Source organism: Phycodurus eques, chromosome 13 (assembly GCF_024500275.1).
Source record: "Phycodurus eques isolate BA_2022a chromosome 13, UOR_Pequ_1.1, whole genome shotgun sequence".
NCBI classification, from domain to species: domain Eukaryota; kingdom Metazoa; phylum Chordata; class Actinopteri; order Syngnathiformes; family Syngnathidae; genus Phycodurus; species Phycodurus eques.
Window position 1 is genome coordinate 21983034 of NC_084537.1, and position 20158 is coordinate 22003191.

General features: G+C 39.9%; 3 protein-coding genes across 18 annotated transcripts in view; all 3 read left to right on the forward strand.

Annotated features, from left to right (window-relative positions):
- dtna (dystrobrevin, alpha) overlaps positions 1 to 2437 on the forward strand; it is a 36539-nt gene extending 34102 nt beyond the window's left edge. For all 13 annotated transcript variants that reach the window (XM_061695224.1, XM_061695228.1, XM_061695234.1 and 10 more), the window contains one exon: positions 218 to 2437. The gene's annotated coding sequence lies outside the window, so the exon portion shown is untranslated. The remainder of the gene's footprint in view (positions 1 to 217) is intronic.
- A 907-nt stretch (positions 2438 to 3344) lies between these two features.
- On the forward strand, positions 3345 to 15880 carry mapre2 (microtubule-associated protein, RP/EB family, member 2). Of its 2 annotated transcripts, none has more exons than XM_061695238.1 (7): positions 3345 to 3425; positions 8521 to 8648; positions 9956 to 10101; positions 10182 to 10398; positions 11594 to 11736; positions 14320 to 14478; positions 14638 to 15880. In XM_061695238.1, exons 2-7 carry the CDS (start codon positions 8528 to 8530, stop codon positions 14740 to 14742), a joined length of 891 nt encoding a protein of 296 aa, XP_061551222.1. In that variant the 5' UTR covers positions 3345 to 3425; positions 8521 to 8527; the 3' UTR covers positions 14743 to 15880. The 2 variants fall into 2 exon arrangements, with proteins under 2 accessions (XP_061551222.1, XP_061551221.1); XM_061695237.1 differs by lacking the exon at positions 3345 to 3425 and adding an exon at positions 3436 to 5754.
- A 650-nt stretch (positions 15881 to 16530) lies between these two features.
- The window catches only part of spidr (scaffold protein involved in DNA repair), a 46372-nt gene continuing 42744 nt past the window's right edge, over positions 16531 to 20158 (forward strand). For 2 of the 3 annotated variants that reach the window (XM_061693433.1, XM_061693434.1), the window contains exons 1-5: positions 16531 to 16838; positions 16999 to 17157; positions 17240 to 17303; positions 18056 to 18229; positions 18308 to 18438. In XM_061693433.1, coding sequence (XP_061549417.1) covers positions 16824 to 16838; positions 16999 to 17157; positions 17240 to 17303; positions 18056 to 18229; positions 18308 to 18438 — 543 coding nt within the window. In that variant the 5' untranslated portion in view covers positions 16531 to 16823. Of the gene's footprint in view, positions 16839 to 16998; positions 17158 to 17239; positions 17304 to 18055; positions 18230 to 18282; positions 18439 to 20158 lie in introns of those variants that run through there. The other variant, XM_061693435.1, reaches the window with a different exon arrangement.

The following is a 20158-nucleotide window of genomic DNA, read 5'->3' on the forward strand; positions in this document are numbered from 1 at the left end:
AACATAAAATGAACTGAGAAATGTGTTTTAAATATATAAAAATTTTAATTTACATGTAAAAAAATATATGTTTTAATGTAGACTCCATAGAAAAATTAAGTTACTCTTTTCAAACTCCCCCATTTGATGCTTCTTAAATAATGTATAATTAACATCAAAATGTTAAACATTATTGCATACAGTAATTCTATTAGTGACATTGTGTTCTTGTTCACAGATGAGCAATATCAAAAGCAACAATAAGTGATGACACTGGACGCGACGACACTGGCCAGGATCCTATAGCTTAAAATATAAGTTTGTGTAAAGAATCTATATATTTTTAACCAACCTCATATTTAAGGTGAAACTGTGAGCTGATGAATAAGTCAAGAGATTAAAAATCACCGAGCGCTCTACTATTATTATACCACAGGTGCCATATCAGCCACGTGATTATTGTTTTTCGCTTTGTATTTGACTTATCAAGCCAATGTAGAAATGTACTGTTTTGTGTCTGTGTCTCATCTGATTTATGATCCAATACAAATATATTTGAGTTGTATTTTTAAACTATACAATGCTGACCTGGTCAAATTTTACCACTACAGTGGAATCTTCGGTTTCGTGATTAATACGTTCCAAAAAGTCTAAAACCTGAACTAAAACTGACTCATATGAAAACAGGCAATATTTCCCAATATTAATCCGTTCCAACCACTCAAAAATATTAACTATATATATATATATATATATATATATATATATATATATATAATAAATATGACTAATGAAATGGATAAATTAACATTAAACATCACATTTATTTTTATTGAAGACCGTCGTACCAAAACTAGTACAAAACTGAGGTTCCACTGTATTACCATGTATTTCCTAATCTCATTGTTGCATGTTGTTTTTGTAACCTATATTTCAGACATCAGTGATGATAACAATATACACTGCCTTAGCTTCTTGGAGGACATTTCAATGGAGTTCAGTCAAGCCATCATTGGAGCATGTACAGTAGTAGCCAACAGCAGCATTCAAAAGCAATGCACTGGAAAAGAAAAGAAACACTGTAAGATGACTCTTAAGATGTAGTTAACCAATGTAATTACGGTCATGTGATAATTACAGTTATTTCTGCTCAAAGTGGCCACTCTTAACTAGATGGGAGAAGCATTAGATTGTAATGTGAAACTAGAGTTAAAAACAAAAACCACAATATTGCGGACTGGAATTGAAATGCTAATCGTGTGAACATAATGGAAGATCATTTTGAATGCTGCGGTAAGACTCCCCACTTGATTTCATCTGACAGAATGTTTTTGTGTTTTGTTGCTGATGTTATGGTTAGCAACAGAGTTCAAATGAGCCAAGTCATTAAGTCCTTAAAATATCCGTGTATGCCATTTTTGGAATGAGAGAAGTAATGTTTCAGCCTTTTTTTTTGTTGTTGTTGCATAATGGGAAACAAATTGTCTATTTGAGGGAGGTATTTATTTATCCTGCGCAGACCCGGCAGACTAATTTGGGCACGGCATCTATTGGAGGCACAGCCACTATTAATAATAATAATAAGCAAGAAGGAAACATGACCGATACTAAGAACTGAATTAATTTGGGAGACTGTGTATGTGCCTAAGTGGGTGCTACTGTTTTGGTTAGCAACGGAATTCAAATGGGTTCAGCAGTTACCGCTTTAATGAAGAGTAGCATCTATAAACTGAGATAATTACACTCACTACCTGTTTTTCAGTAATATCATGTAATATTAGAACAAAAAATAGCAAAAAGAAAACAAGACTTGAATTCATCTGAGGGACTGTTTATATGCTTCGGTAGGTGCTGCTGTTTTGATTAGCAACAGTTGAAATGGGATCAGCAGTAGACTCAAACAATAGTATCTATGAACTGAGAAGTTACTGGACTGCATTTCTTGAATGGGTTTGAGGGAAGCGTGTATTTGTTTCAAGAGGGGCACGGTGTCTATTTGTGATGGCCACTATTTGAGGAAATACTGTAAATTATATTTTAAAAAAATAATAAAAAAACAGGTTTACAATCAGGTTTCTAATTGAATGTTGCCCCATCTTTTGTCATTGTTTCGTGTGCTCCGGACAAATGTAAGTCGGTGTAAAATGTTGTGAGATTTGCCTGCTTTTGATCCAAGGCCGCAGTCGGTCATCTGGTGCAGTGTTGGCGGAAGCAGGATGTGATGTTAGCGAAGGAGCTAACCTATATTTTGGTTACAGCACTGAAGAAAGTTAAATAAAGAGTCGTTCGAAACACAGCCCCAAGTCTCCTTTTCATGACATAAAATTGTAAAATGAGTACCGGAATATCTATTGTTTGGACTTATTACGTAGTTCTTGCTGTGATTTTTTTATTTTATTTTATTATTTATTTTTATTTTTTGCATGGTTGTGATGCATAATAAAGTGTTGACACCATGCCATAACTCTTGCCCGGGAACTCCTTTCTATTTCATTTCAAGCACGACACACTTGAGTTGCTCTGCTTCAGCACTGTACATTTATTAGCTGTCGTAAACTCACTGCAAGCTGTACACGACACGCGACGACTGCTCCCTGGTCTTCACTGTGTTTTGTTTGTTTTGTTTTTTTTTTTTTTGGTTCCATGTTGTCAAATTGACTTTTGAAAATCAGATGTATGTACCGTACTGCATTTTGTTACATTATGAAGGACATATTTTTTAACAGGCAGTTAATCCATTGAAAATATAACGTAAAACATGAATCAAATTAGAGTATAGTGTATACTGTAATACCGACTCTCTTTTTTTGGGGGGGGGGGGTGATGGAAATGCAAAGGAACAAAGGAATATTTAAGTTAACCGTTCCTTTATTCCTTTACTCTTTCATCTTTGAGGATGTCACCACCACCTTCGCCTTTAATGGTCCACACACAAGAGTGCAGATGTTACACTATTTAAAATCAGATATATGTACTGCACTGCATTTTGTTTTAGTAGCAAGGAGATTTGTCCAACCTGCATTAAATTGCATTCCAAGTCTAAGGGGTTGTCACTTTATAACATGTAAAAAAATAAAAAGAAATACAAATAAATTAATATATATTTTGAAAACCAACGGTGATTTACAAAAAGGACAGCAACAACAACAAAACGTGTGTTATTAAATATTTATCATTTTAGAGCCCGAAGCTTGAGGAGCGAAAGCAGTCTGTTGTTACAAACCATCAACGCACAGGCACGCGATTGGTCAGCCTGGTGACAGATGTTATGCAACTACCAATTGTGATCGACCTCGGTGACATCTTACCCAATTAGGTGCCGTTACTCAACTCAGCGATGACTTTGAATGGGCGTTAGAGGGGTGGGGTGACTCAGCCGGAAAATAGCTTTTTTTTTTTTTTTTTTTCTTCTACACCTCGTAAACCTGAGACTCGGGAGTAAACGGGTGAGTCCTATCGTGCCGCCGTGTGCTTTTTCTTCCTTAAAATGCTTGGAAAACGAGCAACATGGTGAGAAAATGTTGTTCCTGGAGCTTATTTCCGTGTGCGTAGCGGTGGTCCCGACCGACATACGTGGGCTGTCACAGTCTGTCAAAAGTGTTACACAGAGCCAAAAAATAACCATTTTATCCTTGACCTAGCTGTTTTTGAGCTAGTTGTTTTGTCACATTAGCTTTGTGTGTGGTGTGTTGCGTGAAGAAATTTTATTTGTGGCTTTGATTGGGTCGTAGTAGCTATAACGTGAAGTCCGCTATAGCTTTCGTGCTACGGCTACATCTGCTTGAAAGACTACAGGAAGTGGCCTATCGCATTTCCCTCCAATGGGAAAAGGGCCAATCTATTTCTGAGTAGCGGAGGGGTTGCTAGCTACTGATAAACCTGGTGTCCGTTTACGCTCGTCAAGTATCCCGGTCTATTTTGGGGTTTGGGTTGAGCACTTTTCATAAATAAAATTTCCTCTGCTCCACTGAATGGTGGAATTGTTGTTAAAATATTAAGTAGCCCAAATCAATATCAGTCAACAGTATTACCTCCGCCATGCTTGCTTTTGTTTTGGTTACGTCTGAACCGCTGTTCTCTAGTGGATGTGTATACCCACTGTCACTCTTATGATTTGAGTTTTAAAGCGCCGTAAACATGCTTTCCAAAAGCTGGAACAATTTAGTTTACATTCCTCCATTTTAAAAAATTAAGTAATGTATTGCCTGGCTGACTGATTGGTAATGCAATGGTGAGTCTTAAAAACAACGTCGATCTGTTATGGTCAAAACAGATCAAAAGTAACTGGAACAGACAGTTGAAGGTGCTTACTCAGCAACTGTCCAATGCAAAACAAATGTTAAGTCTCTTGCAAATGACTGCGTTTGATTGAGTGGGACACACATTTGGAACGGTTCAGAGTGATTCCTACTTCTGAAGGTCAGGGTGGCTCTAGAGATGTATATTATTTGATTTATTCTATGCCTTTTCACTTTCCATAAATGGTAAATTTTTTAGTTTAAATTTACAAAATGTATGCAAAATAAACCCCTATTTTTCTTTATCCCACCTACATTTTTATATCATTATAAAAGTACAGCTTAATTTTGAATTCTATTGTGTTTTAAACTCCCATATCAGTGGAAATAAACACTGGTAATATCATTGAATTTTAATTCCCCAAAACCTTTTAATATGTGAAAAGCATACTCATTTTCTGCCGACTCAAATTTTATTTATTCTGTAGTCTTTAAATGTGTTTTTTTTCTTTTAAACTATGCTCTTAATTTACATAAATGTGTACTGTACTGTACTGGTATAAAAAAAAATCACAAAATGTGTTTGTGCAAAACAAAACAGTTTACAATTATTTTATTACCACATAAATTGACATCATTTGTATTGCATTTTTATCATTTGTTTAAATTTGAAGTCTACTATCCCCTATCATGAATTTGTAATACAATATGTGTCAAAATTATTTGACTATGCAAAAAAACATGCTTTTTGTCTTCTAGCTAATTAAAAAAAATGATTTTATTTGATCATGTTTTGAACTCCACTTTCACTTGACATAAATGGTAATACTAGTAATGTTAAATGTATTTAAAAAATAATAATTTATGCAGAAAAAACATACTTTGCTTCGTATTTTATGCCACCTGAAATTACTATATTTCAAACGTACATTACATGTACGATCATAGGATACAACTATACATTTCCTTTATTCTTTTCAAATTTAATCAGCTTTCTATTTTCTGGGCGTTGACAATTACAGTTCCTTTTGAATCATGACTGAACGATGGGCCATTGTTGTTGTTGTTGTTGTTGTTGTTGTCGTCGTCGTCGTCAAAAGCATGATTAGGGAGTGCGAATTGTGCTTTTCACTGAGTGATCACTGATGGATGCTTTTTGGGTCGGAGTGAAGCAGGCTGCCCACTAAGCGGCGTCGTCTTCACATGACCCAGCTCCACCAGCACCTACGTCATCTTGGCAGTTTGTCAAAGAATAAGCAGAGCGAAGGAGAAAAAAAAAAAAAAAAAAAGAATCCATTCCCTGGTTGTCGCTTTCCTCCGTGTCTTTTTCTTCTCGGCCCACCCCCGGTGTTCGCGTGTCTTATTCCCCGGCGGAGAGTGTGCGAACAGGGCGTCTGTTCAACGCTTCCGAGACGCAAATGCCCGGTCCCACCCAAGCCCTTTCCCCGAATGGAGAGAATAACAACGACATCGGCCCGGACGGCACCAACATTATTCCGTACAGGAAGAATACCGTGCGAGGGGAGCGCGCCTACAGGTACAATTCAGTTGGTTTCAAATTAAAAATTAGTTTTTTTAAAGGGGGGAAAACACGGGGGTGTTGTAGCCTCGTCCCCCCGCTTGCTGCTCGTCGTTTGCGGCTGTCATGTTGGCCATGTTGGCTAGCAACCGCGATTATCCTGCTACCGTAATCCTTGTAAAACTGTCTTTTTTTTTGGCCACGCATCGTCGTCATGTGTGATATTTACCTTAGAACACCTCTAACCCATGCACACACTCGTAAAAAAAATCCTTATTGTTTATCGTGTGTGTGTAATAGTTTGTAAATTCGACGTTTCCCCCAGCCCCGTGCCTCCAGCGGGTAGACGTCAGGCCGGGTCGCGGTGCTCTCCAGCCGGCTAACAAAAGCATGCTCGAGCCGCTCGCTTCCTTCCACCCGCATTGATGACAGGCAAACCCCGTTTCACGGCTGTGTGTGTGTAAGGTGATGGTCGACATAATAACCCGTGATTTAATAGTGTATTATTGTGTGTGTCGGTTATATTTGAGTATTTCAAAGTAAATGGTTAAAGGAACTGACAGTACAGTGTTTCCCCCAGATGGGGGCCCTGCCGCAAAAAGCGAAAATTCGCAAGTAACGCAAAAACATTTGCATCTGAAATCATCATTCGCCATTGAAATGAATGAAAATGCAATTCATTCTATCCCATTATGCTTATCCTTGACCACCTGTGAGGCATTACAATACGTTCTATCATTGGTTGGCTATATTATCTGCTTCAGCCGTACGTTGTGCTTCTTCTGGTGTGCATGCCTTGGCCACCAGGGGGGGGGGGTAGTATAATACAGAAATAGAGACACATGAAGAAGAGTTTCACAACTGCCCGGTAAGCTGCAGTAATATGAGTCAGGTTTTTTTCTTTTTTTGTAGATAACGAATATATGACTGTTAATATTGTTATATGTCACACAGTTTGTGTTCAAATAATCTGTTGCTTAAAAGGTTATTACTATGGCCATCGATGCTATTTGTTAGTCCCTCAGCTCATATCTTAAAAAAACTTATAAGTCAGGTCATTCGTAAGGTGCTTTACTTCTTTGGCACCAATATGGCAAAATAGGTGAGTTTTTCAGTGACTAAGGGAGGATAGGTTTCAAAGAAATGTGCAAGAAGAGTTGCAAATATGTGCGAGAACACTCCACAGGGGTCCTCGGTTTGCAGTGTACCGTTCCTCCAGCAGCAAATGTTGTACGTTAGTCAGAACATAAGTGATTAACCCAATTGGTGGGTCAAAAACTGGGTCACAGACAGCTATTAAAAAATGGATACACTTGAATTCTGAGTTTTACAGAGGTGAAACGAGTTCCCACAAAGAACATATTATTAGGTAAGGGACAGGAGCGTTACTTCCTCACACTCTAGCCTCACACCTGCTCCGTAAACAAGTACAGTGCAGCTCAGCCTCTGCGTAGCAGGTGTCATGGAGATAATATGATTTTGGCGGTATGGCAAGCTTATTTGAAACTGCGTCTTGTGAACGTTAATATAAGTGCAGCACAAAAGAAAACTAGCGTTGTTGTTCATTTCCTAAAAAGAAGGCAAACCGATATTGCAATTTCCTAAAAAGAGATCTGCTGAGAAATGTTATTTAATCATTTTTATACATTAATTTATCATGATAAACGCTTGTATAAAAATGATGACTGACATGTTCGTGGTGAGTGTTATGGCGCTTCACGCACGAGTTCATTTCGCGCCATTTGTAACCTCACAATATTGTATTGCAGGACCGCCATAAAACCGAGGATCCCCCTGTATAAGTCGACACGATTACAGGATAGAATTGTGTAGTACAGCTGAAAGTCACATTACATGGAGTCTGGTTAGCTTCCGTTAAATTGGTTCTGATTGTGATGAGCTGCAGCCTAAGGGGACCGAACAGGTGATATGTAAGGATGACTCAGCAGCAGCATCACACTAAATTGGGACTGCTGTATATTTGACATGAGTGGACCTTGTAAGTGCTCATTCTTGGTCTTGTTTGGTTATCCAGAGGTGGGTCCACCCTGGACCGGTCACCAGCCAATCACAGTACACACGACGCACAACATTGAAATGCTCATTCACATATATGGACAATTTTGAGTTTAATGAACCTGACATGCATGTTTTTGGAATGAACATTTTGGATTTGTCACTATTACACAATGTCCATCTAAGAGAAATCATTTTAGTTTACTTGCTTTGTTACAGACACAATATTTGTACACTACAACCCCTATGAGAGAACACATCTACCGTCATAAAACCTTTATTAAAATAACGGGGAATGTTTTAAGTGCTGTAGCACAAGTGTAAGGAGACCACTGTGACATTGCAATAAATTAAAACTACTACTCACCCTTTGAAGCTAACTGTTTGAAGAGCGATATTGTCACCTAGTGGCGTTTCATAGCTTTAATGTCTGTAAGCAGGCAGCATAAGAACACATCTTGAGTTGTGTGTTTGGAATTGTATACACTGCTTGGTCAAATGTACGTATTAATTTGTATTGTTCATGTAGTACTGAGCATCCAGAACTTTTCCTACGTTGCAGTAAGTTCAGTTTCCTGTTCTATGGTTATCAGAATCAGAATCATCTTTATTTGCGGTTCCTCAAAAAAACCTCCAAAAAACACACAAGGAATTTGTCACACAATGGTATGATAGCACACACAATTGTTTGCTATCAAAGATATTAACAGTACATACGTTTGATTTTCACACTGTGGTTTTTAAGTGTTTTTGTTATGTGGATTACAGCTGGGGGATGGCGGTCAACGTGTATTCTACCTCAATAACCCAGGAGACAATGAGCAGGCATGACATCACGGCCTGGGTTAACGACATCCTCTGTCTGAACTACACCAAGGTGGAGCAGCTCTCTTCAGGTGAGGACCTTTAGCCATCCCCATCCGTCCGATAAAAATGTCCATCATCCGAAACAGTTTGTTAAAAGGCACCTGTGGAAACATGCGCACCTCTCCCCGGCCACTTTCACTCTGAGTCCCCACTTGCATGCCTGCATGTTTGTTGTCGGGCTCTATGTGTGGTGTGCAACACACTATATACATTGTCGTGTGAGTTGAATTTCCCCCCTTGAAGGATTTTAATGAGTTAATAAAAACAGGTGGCAGATGGTCTTGCCCTGCTGTGACCAAGTAGTAATCCAATTCTAAGCCACTCTGCCAACACACAGTAAGATGCCAACTAATTCCTGCATCTTGATGACTTTGTGTGTGTTCTCGACTAGTTGCTTGTTTGTAAGATTTGTCTGTTTGTGTGGCAGCATTCCAGTTTCTCTCAATCATAGTGAGTTGCTCTTTTATGGCGACTGGCTGCTAAGAAATTCTGAAGGAAACAAGCTCTTTCATGGCAGCCTGTGTCACTGTTGTTAGCTGCTGAAATAATCCCATTACAGTAGACAGCATTTTTTTTTCCTAATATAAACTAGTTCGCACACCCGTCAAAGTACCCCAATGATCAAGAAATATTTCTTGTCTCACTGAAATAAGCTTGGTGTTTTTTTTCGTGCAAATGAGTGCCAGAGCCCGATCATTGAAATTAGAGTGGCGTCGACTTGCATGGGCAGAGCCCAGACATAAAAGACAATGTAAAACCTTTTCACTCGTGGAGGCAGCACTTCATACACTACTCTGTGTGTACACATGGAAACATAACTAAACAAAAATCCAGCAGCCGCATCGACAGGTTCACCAAGCAATCAAGTATGTGTTGCTCATCAGAAGCTAACGCTAATCTATGCACACACAAAATAATTGCTGCTCTGCTTAGCTTTTCGCTTTGACATGATAGCATGGCCGTCACACCCGCGGGTGGTGTTGGTGTTTCTGCATGATCGTGTTTCTGACAGCGCGGGCTGACCCATGGTTGAAAATGGTTGTGGATCTTCACCCCTCCTAGCCGATCATGTCATGTGTGGGAGAATCTTGGTGTGGGGCTGTAATGTAAATTACCCCACTGTTAGAATGTTAGAATGGGGCAGAAGTGTACAATCAGTAGAGTCCTTTTTAGAACTAGTAAGATTACAGAAGATATACTCGGTTGTTTAATTTTTCACGATGTGTAGCAGGCAATCCGGAGAGGAAACTATTAGTATACAAACCACTAAAAACTCGATTTTCCATCATCTGTCCCCTTTAAGCCTCCGTCTTTTTTTCTTCTATGCCGTGCTTAGGAGCAGCCTACTGCCAGTTCATGGATCTTCTTTTTCCGGGCTGCATCAGTCTTAAAAAGGTCAAGTTTCAAGCCAAACTGGAACACGAGTACATTCACAACTTCAAGCTGCTGCAAGCGTCTTTCAAAAGAATGAAAGTGGACAAGGTGGGTTTGATCATTCACACAGGAAATGCTTCGCTACTGTTGTTGTGCCTTGCTTTAAAACCTTACCGATGTCCATTCAGATTATCCCGGTGGAGAAATTGGTCAAAGGCCGATTTCAAGATAATCTTGATTTCATCCAGTGGTTCAAGAAGTTCTTTGATGCCAACTACGACGGCAAAGAGTACGACCCGGTGGATGCTAGACAGGGTCAGGATGCCATTCCCCCGCCAGACCCCGGCGAGCAGATCTTCAACCTGCCCAAAAAGTCCCACCACGCAGCTAGCTCCCCGACCGCAGGTAAACACCAACTTCAAATGGAATTTCTCAATCCCCTACCATTAGTGGTTTAATGGTACACTACATATCACGCTTCACTATGTGCACTGGTTTTAAGATCACGGTTTGGTTCACGTTGGTCCTGTAAGGAAAGAATGGGAAACATATAAACAGGAACAGATTTAATGACATTGAAAATAATATTATTTGATTAAAATCTGGGCGGCACGGTGGCCGACTGGTTAGAGCGTCAGCCTCACAGTTCTGAGGACCTGGGTTCAATCCCCGGCCCCGCCTGTGTGGAGTTTGCATGTTCTCCCCGTGCCTGCGTGGGCTTTCTCCGGACACTCCGGTTTCCCCCCCACATCCCATAAACATGCATGAATTGGAGACTCTAAATTGACCGTAGGCATGACTGTGAGTGCGAATGGTTGTTTATTCCTATGTGCCCTGCGATTGGCTGACAACCAGTTCAGGGTGTACCCCGCCTCCTGCCCGATGACAGCTGGGATAGGCTCCAGCACCCCCGCGACCCTAGTGAGGAGAAGCGGCTCAGAAAATGGATGGATGGATGGATTAAAATCTGTGAGTGGCAAGATGGATTAGTGGTTAGCATGTCCATCTCACAGTTTTTTGGTTTGTGATTTAAATCTCAATTTCTGCCTTCCTGTGCGGAGTTTACATGTTCTCCTCTTGCCTGCGTGGGTTTTCTCTTCCCACAGTCAAAAAACAAGAATGTCGGGTTCCTTGAAGACTCTAAATTGTCCATAGTTAGAATGTGCAATTGGCTGGCAACCAGTCCAATGGGCACCCCGCTTCTTTTGCCAAAAGTGAGCTTAAAATAAATAAAAGTCTACATTGCACATCGGTGTGAGCGGTTGTTTATGTGCCTTGCGACAGACTGGTGACCCTGGTTTACCCCGCCTCTTGACCAGAGTCAGTAATCGTCCTAAATGAGGACAGGTGCTGTAGAAAATGGCTGGCTGTATAAAAATTTGTTACATTTGTTTGACGTATTGCTAAAAGCTGACTGCGAGCTGTTATGTTGCTTAGCCAGAGGCTGCGCTTCAATGTGTTTGTTTACACACTAAACGTGTGGGTAGCTTCTGAGGCAGTTAAATTCCATTTCCGAACCAAATGTTGCACACCCAAAAATACAAATAAATGTACCGTTATACCCCTACTTCATTTTTTTTCTTCTTTACACTCCTTACAGGAGCATCAAGGTCAAGCGCCACAACCCCAAAATCAGCGACACCAACATCCCGACCCTCCTCAGCCAAAAAGATCCCTACGGCATCAACCCCCGCCAAAGGGGAGAAAGAGCTGGAGGCGCAGGTCACACAGCTTACTGACCAGGTAAGTCTTTCATAAAACTTGCCTTCCAATCACCTTTTTCTACTGCGCAATATCTACTCTGCTTTGAATATGATTCCATTTTCTTCACTGTAACCTCCTGTGCATATTCTTCTTCTCTTAACACACTTTGCTGAGGCTTCTCTTTACTTTGTGATATGTTGTAAAAAAAATAAAAAATAAAAAAAGTTTCCCATCCCCCACCAAAAAAAACCAAAATGAAGGAGTTGATCCTTGTTGCATCGAGGTCTCGCAAGATAAGCAAACACCCCCATGAACATGGACCAACTTCATAGGTTCATGCATCAGTTTTAATTTTTTACTAAAATTATCACTTGGCTTCTGAAATTAGGGCAACATTCAGAGGTTCCACTGCGATGTTGTGTAGCATTTCCCCTAAAAATGTCATTGGGTACGTCCAATCCATCGGTCTTGCTGTCAGACAACAGGGTTATCTCTAAGGGACGAACATTAACATATTATCTCTGACTGGATGATGTTCTTAGCTGAAGTTAAATAATCAATACAGGACTTTAAAAAAGCTAATGATTGAGTCGCTATCCATAGGCTAATCAATAAACCATTAGACCTTCGAGCACAGCTCCTGACCTCTAAAACGTGCCCTTAAATCACGTCTAATACAACTCAGAATCGATTTGCTACTGCGGTTAAGCCGTTACAGCATGTGATGGGGGGACAATGACAATGGGCCTCATTCACGAACCGTGCGTATGCACAGATTTGTGTGTCAAATGTGCACAAATCTGTGATTCCTCAATATGTTGTTATGTTGACTTTGTTTGTACTCTGTGAACAAATTTAGAACCTCCTCAGACCATGGATATAAAAAACCCTCTGCGAAAAAGATGTCAAATACACATCTTTATCCCAAGAAGATAATTGGAACTACAGTCATTTAGAAAAACAATAATAGCTTCAACGATAATAACTGAAACTAGACATTTTCTGAGTTGACTATCCTAATTACAGTAATAATGAAAAGGACACTTCTCATCACTTTTACCCTCTTTCTGTTCAAGTGCTTTTACAGTATGTGCATGCATGTGTATGTCCCGTTGCAGCTGTCTGTGTGCCGTATGATGTTGTCACTCAACAAGCAGAAACTGTGATCGAACAGTTTACAATTCCTAATTTTTCCGACGCTTTAGTGTTCTTTCTAAATAGTGGCGCACCTAAAATTTTGGGCCAAAAAATGGCTCAAAAGTGCATTTTCAGCCCAAACAGGAACGTTGTTATGGCGCAAGCAAAAACCACGGCCAGTGAATGAGGTCCATTGAAAGGATTTTGACTCGTGGAGGCAGCTTCACCAAGCAATCAAGTCTGCGCGATTTATCAGATGCTAATGCTGTTGCGCTCATGGGTTAGGCGCATATTTCGGCGCAGGTGAAAGGGACAGAGCCCTTACACGAATAATGAACAACATTTAAATGACACGCCCCTAAAAATGTTTATACAGTAATTTCCTATATTAATAGTATAAACATGCGATATGGTACTAAAAATTATAATCCCAAACTGTTTAATATCTTTCCAAACTCATTTTACATTGCGTTTACCCCCAAAAATAAATGGCTTACAGATTACCGGAAGTATGCGTGTATGTTCCCGTGACAAGTCGTAAAAAATATCTAATTGTCAAGTAATAACGAGTCGTCAGTCATTTGTCAGCGTGAAGTTTTTAATAGCAATTGAGCAGAGCAAAAACATGCACATCACATGCCGCAAACATTCCCTGTAACTTTCGCAAATGAGGCATCACGACAGATGGAAGATCTTAGTACAGTCGAGATGTATCACTTCAACATAATGTACTTCCTTCACATCAATTACGTCATATTAGCTCCCGCTTTGGCGCCATCTTGTGGCAATGTAGGGCGTTCCAGAAAGAGTACAAAAACATGAATAGGTGAGTTTTTCAGCAAAAACGTTCAGTGAATTTGTGAATTGTGAACATCAAATCGGCGGGGGCTCACTGTATTAACAAACAAGCCATTAAAAAGGCAATTTTCTATAATATGTCCTCATTATGACACCGTGAAATTATTTTGGTTAAAAAAAACAACAACAATGCATAATGAGTCCTTTGAGGTTTCCAAATGAATTAACTTGGAATATATCCATGCATCCATGCATTTTCTGAGCCGCTTATTCTCACAAGGGTGCTGGAGCCTATCCCAGCTATCATCGGGCAGGAGGCGGGATACACCCGGAACCGGTTGCCAGCCAATCGGAGGGCACATAGAAACAAACAACCATTAGCACTCACATTCACACCTACGGGCAATTTAGAGTCTTCAATTAACCTACCATGCATGTTTTGGGGATGTGGGAGGAAACCAGAGGCACAGGGAGAACATGCAAACTCCACACAGGCGGGGCCGGGGATTGAACCCCGGACCTCAGAACTGTGAGGCAGACGCTTTTAACCAGTCTTCCACCGTGCCGCGGAATATATAAAGATCTATCTATCTGTCTGTCTGTCTGTCTATCTGTCTATCTATCTATCTATCTATCTATCTATCTATCCCCCAAAAAAAATATTTATTTATTTATATATTTTTGCAGGTGAACACATTAAAAGTGGCCCTGGAAGGCGTGGAGAAGGAGCGGGACCACTACTTCAGCAAACTGCGAGAGGTGGAGCTCCTTTGTCAAGAACAGGGTGAAAACAACGCTCCTTTCGTCGAGCGGCTAATGGAAGTCCTCTATGCTATCGATGATCAGGTCAGTAAAGCAACATACAGTAAACCGAGTTTTTCAGAAAATAACAGGATAGGTTACAAACAAAAAATGCAAATAGGTGAATTTGCAAGTTTCTAATGGCGAATAGGTGGGGGAATACTGTATTCTTCTTGTTCTCAACTTCTTCTTCTTCTTCTTCAGGAGAGAGCTGAGGAGCTGGCTGAGGGAGACGGCCCTGATGTGGACCAAGAAGGCCACGAGGAGGCGCTGGATGATCAGCAGGAGGAGGAACAGGACGAATACTGACTGAAAAACACTCTTTCTTCTATTTAATGTGAGAACTCTTCCTCTCATGGTTTTTTGTTCTCTCAAAGACTGAGCAGATTGAAGCCACCTCCCGAGTAGACACCATCACCTTGTTACATTTTTTTTTTATATATATAAAAGTATCCCTCCGCTCACTGTTCAATGTTTTTGTGACTTTTGCTGTGGTCACAAAGTGGAGCTCAGACCATCACAAGGACTATCAAATGTTTCACTCAATGAAATGCTGAAGTTGTTGCTGTTAGCTTTCCAATTTTGATTTAGGTTGTTTTGATGTCCACAATTTGAACCACAAGATATTGCAATAAGCAAAAAGCCCAGAAAGGGCTCGTAGTAGCTCTTATTTACCCTTCCTTCCTTCCAGCACGTGTTGTTGCACTGACATTTTGAGTGTATTGGACAATCTGTCCAGAGACCCTCGCCATATTTATTCTCATTCTCGAGCCTTAGACATAGTAGATTATGTGTTCTGGGTCCGTGTGAAGACGGACACTGCAGGCATGAATTGTGACTACAACACTATTGTATGACTAAACTAGGACATGTTTGAAGCATTGTCACGCCACGCCACAACGGTTTCATTGATAATATGCCATAACTGTTAGGAAAGAAGATGCATATTTTCGGGGGCATAGTCGTCCTTTACAATGCAACATTTTTTAAGTTTTCAAACCTCAGCTTGTGATGATTCTTAGCGGTTAATTTCTGGTGTAAATGGTCAGTCCACTGAGTGTTTTGTTATGCTATATATTCCAGTAAGTACATTGTATACCCTTTCTTAATATTGCATTATTACTAACAGACAGCTGGGCAGCGCACCATAACGCTTTAGTCATGTTATATATTATTGTGTAAATGAAAAGGAATGTAAACCATGTTTGCTGTCAATAATTAATGAATGGTAAATGTTACATTTTTTTCTTCCATGTCCCACTCATGATACATTCCCTAGATATTTTTTTGTTTTTTGCATGTTTGCATTTTATTTGTGAATAACTTGACATTTTTACATATTTAATAAGAAAAGCGAGTATGTTAAGTGAGCTTCTTTTGTATGTTTAATCTGCTATTTGAAAGTTGAGATTCGGATGGATTTGCTGTAATAAAATGTTTGAGTCCACGTTGTCATGCCTTGAATACTTTACAAATAATCTTCACAGTAATGAGAAATAACAGTATTTTTGATATAGACTCGATGGATGTCCTATTTTATATTTACTCAGCGAAAAACCTTTACAAGATGGCACGTTGGCTTTACAATACTGTAATTCAGGGGTTACCAACAGTGGGACACGCTGGGCTGCAGGTAGGCCCCACGGACCACAAGAGTAGCCCATGGCCCCACAAGAGTAGCCCATGGTTCTAAAAATAGCTCACCAGTGATCCTAGCAATGTGTTGAAGTGATTATATAAAAGAATCATCAATTTACTAATTTTATAGGAATAATAAAGTGTTGCATGTTGATTATTTGCTCCTGCCTTGTTAAATAAAGAATTGATCATTGGGGGAAATAATCATGATCAATGTCTTCACATAGATTCATATTATTTACAACATAAGTAAAGGTAATTGGAGCAAATGTGTTATTTCAGAAATGTGTATCAAACTGGTACCCTTCGCATTAATCAGAACTCATCAAGAAGTAGCTCAAGTGTCAACTAGGTTAGTGACCGTTCATCGAAAACGTCAGGTTCTTGCCACACAGTCGGGCCACCTGGTGATTAAATGCACCGCAGCTGTAGCCTTTTGATAAACTTGATAGTTTTTGATCGATGTAATAAATGTATTTAGAAAATTACAGGCGATAGCAACCGTAATTCAAAGTACAGAAAATATTTCTTCTTCTGCCTAACACAGTCGGAGCATGACGGTGATTAAACCAAACGCACCGTAACTAGCATGGGGTAGTGCATCAACTACTGTAGTTCCATTTTCTACCATTCAGTTTGAGTCCCAAACAATGCGGCAGTACAGGTTAATTTGACATTTTCAGTTGGGGTTATGCGGTGTCAAAATCCGTACAAAGTAGTCTTCGGCCCGAGCGAAACTTTATTTACAAAGCATGTCTTCGAGAAAGGTAAGAAACTAGCTTGCTCCTGTTGCTAATGAGCTAGTTGTATTCAACGCTAATTTGGCAGTTTTGTTATTTCCCACTTCTGACCGCTCACAGCTGATAGTTAAAAGGGTCTAAACGCCAGGTGCTGTTTGTTTCCCATTTGATGTGTGTGTTTGTCAAGCGTAAACAGTGGTCTAGGGATTTAAAGTGTGTCTTCTTCCCGGATGATATTGAATGCGGTGTGAGAGGAGTGAGAAAACAATCCGCACTTTCGTCATCGTCTTCAGCCAGGAGCTGGGAAAAATGCGGTGAGAGTTTTTTGGACTCTCCGCTCATAAAGGTGATTTCTTCTTCTTAATTATTGTTTTTTTTGGGTCACCCCAGTATTATACTTAGCGATTATATTTGCTGATTTGTTGCAGGATGTGAAGACCTCTGGAAGAAAACTGTCTGTAGTAAGAAAGTTGGCGCATTCACCAGTTTCAGGTACATTGTAACTGGTGAAAAAAGGTTATTTCCGATTGGTATTGATTCAACAATATGTTTATGATTAACATAAAAGCAGTACGTACTCAATTTATTAATTTAATCATTAAAGGCACTGCTCAGGCTACATTGTTATACATTATGTATACAGGGTAGGCCAGAAGTGGGTACAGTATACACTAACCCCCCTCTTTTTCCATCCATCCATCCTCCCCTGTATCCATTTTTCTTTCCTTCCAACTACTTTCCTACCTTCCATCCATCTTTCCTTCTTTCCATCCTTGTGTGGTATCCAAAACTACTACTGATCCATTTTCTATAGTGCTTGTCCTCATTAGGGTCGCAGGTGACCTGGATCCTAGCCCAGTGTGGTACAACCTGGACTGGTTGCCAGCCATTTACAGTGCACAGATAGACAAACAACTATTTACAATGATGTTCACACCTATGGAGATTTTACAGTATTCAGTGAACCTAACCAGCATGTTTTCGGAATGAGGGAACAAACTTCAGTACTAGCAGAGAACTGACATAGCATGGGGAGAACCCGCTAACGTCACGTAGGCTGAAATAGAATCACAAACCTGAAAATTATGAGGCCGACGTCCTAACAACTCCACCACTGTGCTGCCCCAGAATAATAATTAGTCATAATGTAGCTAATATATTATATATATATATATATATATATATATATATATATATATTTCCCCCCCCCAAAACATGGCATCTATCCTCCTCATCCACCACAGACAATCGCAATGAGGACACGGTGGACATTGCGTGGAGCTCCTCCAGCGACAGTGGACAGTCAGACGACGATGACGACCCCCAACAGCGACGTCCCCAGCCTCAGCTCGCAAGGAGACCTCCGGCCACCTCTCTGTCGCTCCCAATAGCACCGCACACACTCAGTACTGATGAAGGTACATTGGGAAGAAGCCTTTCAGAACCAGTTAACCAGTTTTAATCGCAAAAGTCTTCCTCGTATCTACTATATTTAGACAACCTGGCTGTCACAGAAACAGACGAGTCAGAGCAGGACGTGGAAAAAGACAGCGGCCAGCAAATCTCCGACTACGAGTCGCCGTTCCTCGATGAAGAAACCGAAGACCTCCCAGCTAAGCCTACGGATGTGAGTGAAAGATTTTCACGCCAAACTATATTAAAGTAAAACTACTCATCCTTCGGACACCTGACAAACAGGAATAAGGTCCTAGCAGAGACTGATGACAAAAGTTCAATTTATTTTTCTATGGTTATCATTACACTAGTGTCCCATTGGGCTGATGATGCAAGAAAGCCAACAAAAAAGCAAAACAAATGGACTGGATCCTTTAGATGCTCACTTAGCTGAAGTCTGACAAGATATGTTTTATGGAAACATTTTTTTAAGTTGAACTTGTCTTATGCCATTTTCCGATCTAATGGTTTGCTTAATTATTAGTTACTTCAAGATAGCCCATTTCTGCAGCTAACTCATTGAGTCTGAATTAGGGCTGCAACTAATCATTATTTTGATCATTGAATAATCTGTTAATCATTTGTTTGATTAATCGATGAGTCTGATTAAAGAAAAAACACGTTGATTATGATTTAGTTACTGGTTTCGTCCGTAACATGTCAGAAAATAGGCTAAAATGTTAAACACTATTTACCAAAGTAAAAGCAGATGGGACAGTTTTAAGTTAAACAAGTTCTCTTTATCAAAATAGTTGTCGATAAAATTTAAAATAGATTTGTTGTTGATTTCACCTCTAGTCTGAATGTTTACCATCTGGTTCCCTTTTGCCAGCCGCCTTTTTATTTATCTAACTAGTGGGGTATGAATGTCCACTTCATGTTTCCATTATCACAGCAGTCAATTTTGGCAGAAAACCTGTCCTGTTTAATGTTTAGGTTTCCCTCTGACAACACCCTATTTAAGTCGCTAACTAGTTGGGTTTTATTTATTTTTTTCTACCCCGGTTCCCTTCTGACAGCAGCCCATTTTTGCATCTAAGTTGTTGGTTCTGATTGGTTACTACTCAGTTCTATTCGGGCAGCAACCCATTTATGCAGATAACTAGTTGAATTCATCTTACAGGTATATTTCCAGGTCATTGTTATGTACGAACAGTAGATGGGGCTATATACCTTCTTTAGCTCTCTAGTCAAATCATCTGATGGAACACATGCATGTTAACCATATTCTGACCAGTATGTCTGTATCATAGGGTAAGTACAGTGAATACATGTTTACAAAGGGGTGTTTGTTTTAAATTGATAATAGAAGAAGAGCACTTTTTTAGTATCTGCATAGAGCAATTCCCCCACTAGATAGAGCACTGCTGACATGCCTACAGCAGGATCAAACCAGCAGCCTGCCTGCTATGCACTTTTTTAGAGTCTTCTGGTCGTGTTCCAGACTGTCAAAGTTCACAAGCTGAGTTTGCAATAAAGCTTTGGCTGAGACTTATCCGCTGCAGCTATTTATCCTGTGTAGTGAATGTTTGTGGGGTGAAGAAAATGTGTTTTGAGACTGTGAAGGAGTCCAGCTGTGCTGTTGATGACATATTTAAAGCACAGTGTGTTTTTTTTAATGATTGTCATACACATCTACAGTGGATATGGACTGAAATACCAGTTTTCTGTTTCAATGTTTACCATCTGGTTCCCTTCTTGAAGCATTCTGTTTATTTAGCTAGCTAGTTAAGTCTGAATGTTTACGATCTGGTTTGCCCTTGACAGCTCGCCATTTATGCATATAACCAGTGTAGTCTGAATGTTCACCTTGTTTCCGTTATTGCAGCAGCCCATTTCCGCATAGAACTAAATGGGTCTGAATATTTATGATCTATGTCCATTATTAAGAC

What these genes read in the sequence shown, in the direction of transcription:
- mapre2 (XM_061695237.1), top strand. Translation starts at nt 5,636, where the DNA reads ATGCCCGGTCCCACCCAAGCCCTTTCCCCGAATGGAGAGAATAACAAC. An exon ending in CGAGGGGAGCGCGCCTACAG is followed by an intron (nt 5,755 to 8,520) that starts GTACAATTCAGT and finishes TGTGGATTACAG; the next exon opens with CTGGGGGATGGCGGTCAACG. An exon ending in GGTGGAGCAGCTCTCTTCAG is followed by an intron (nt 8,649 to 9,955) that starts GTGAGGACCTTT and finishes TGCCGTGCTTAG; the next exon opens with GAGCAGCCTACTGCCAGTTC.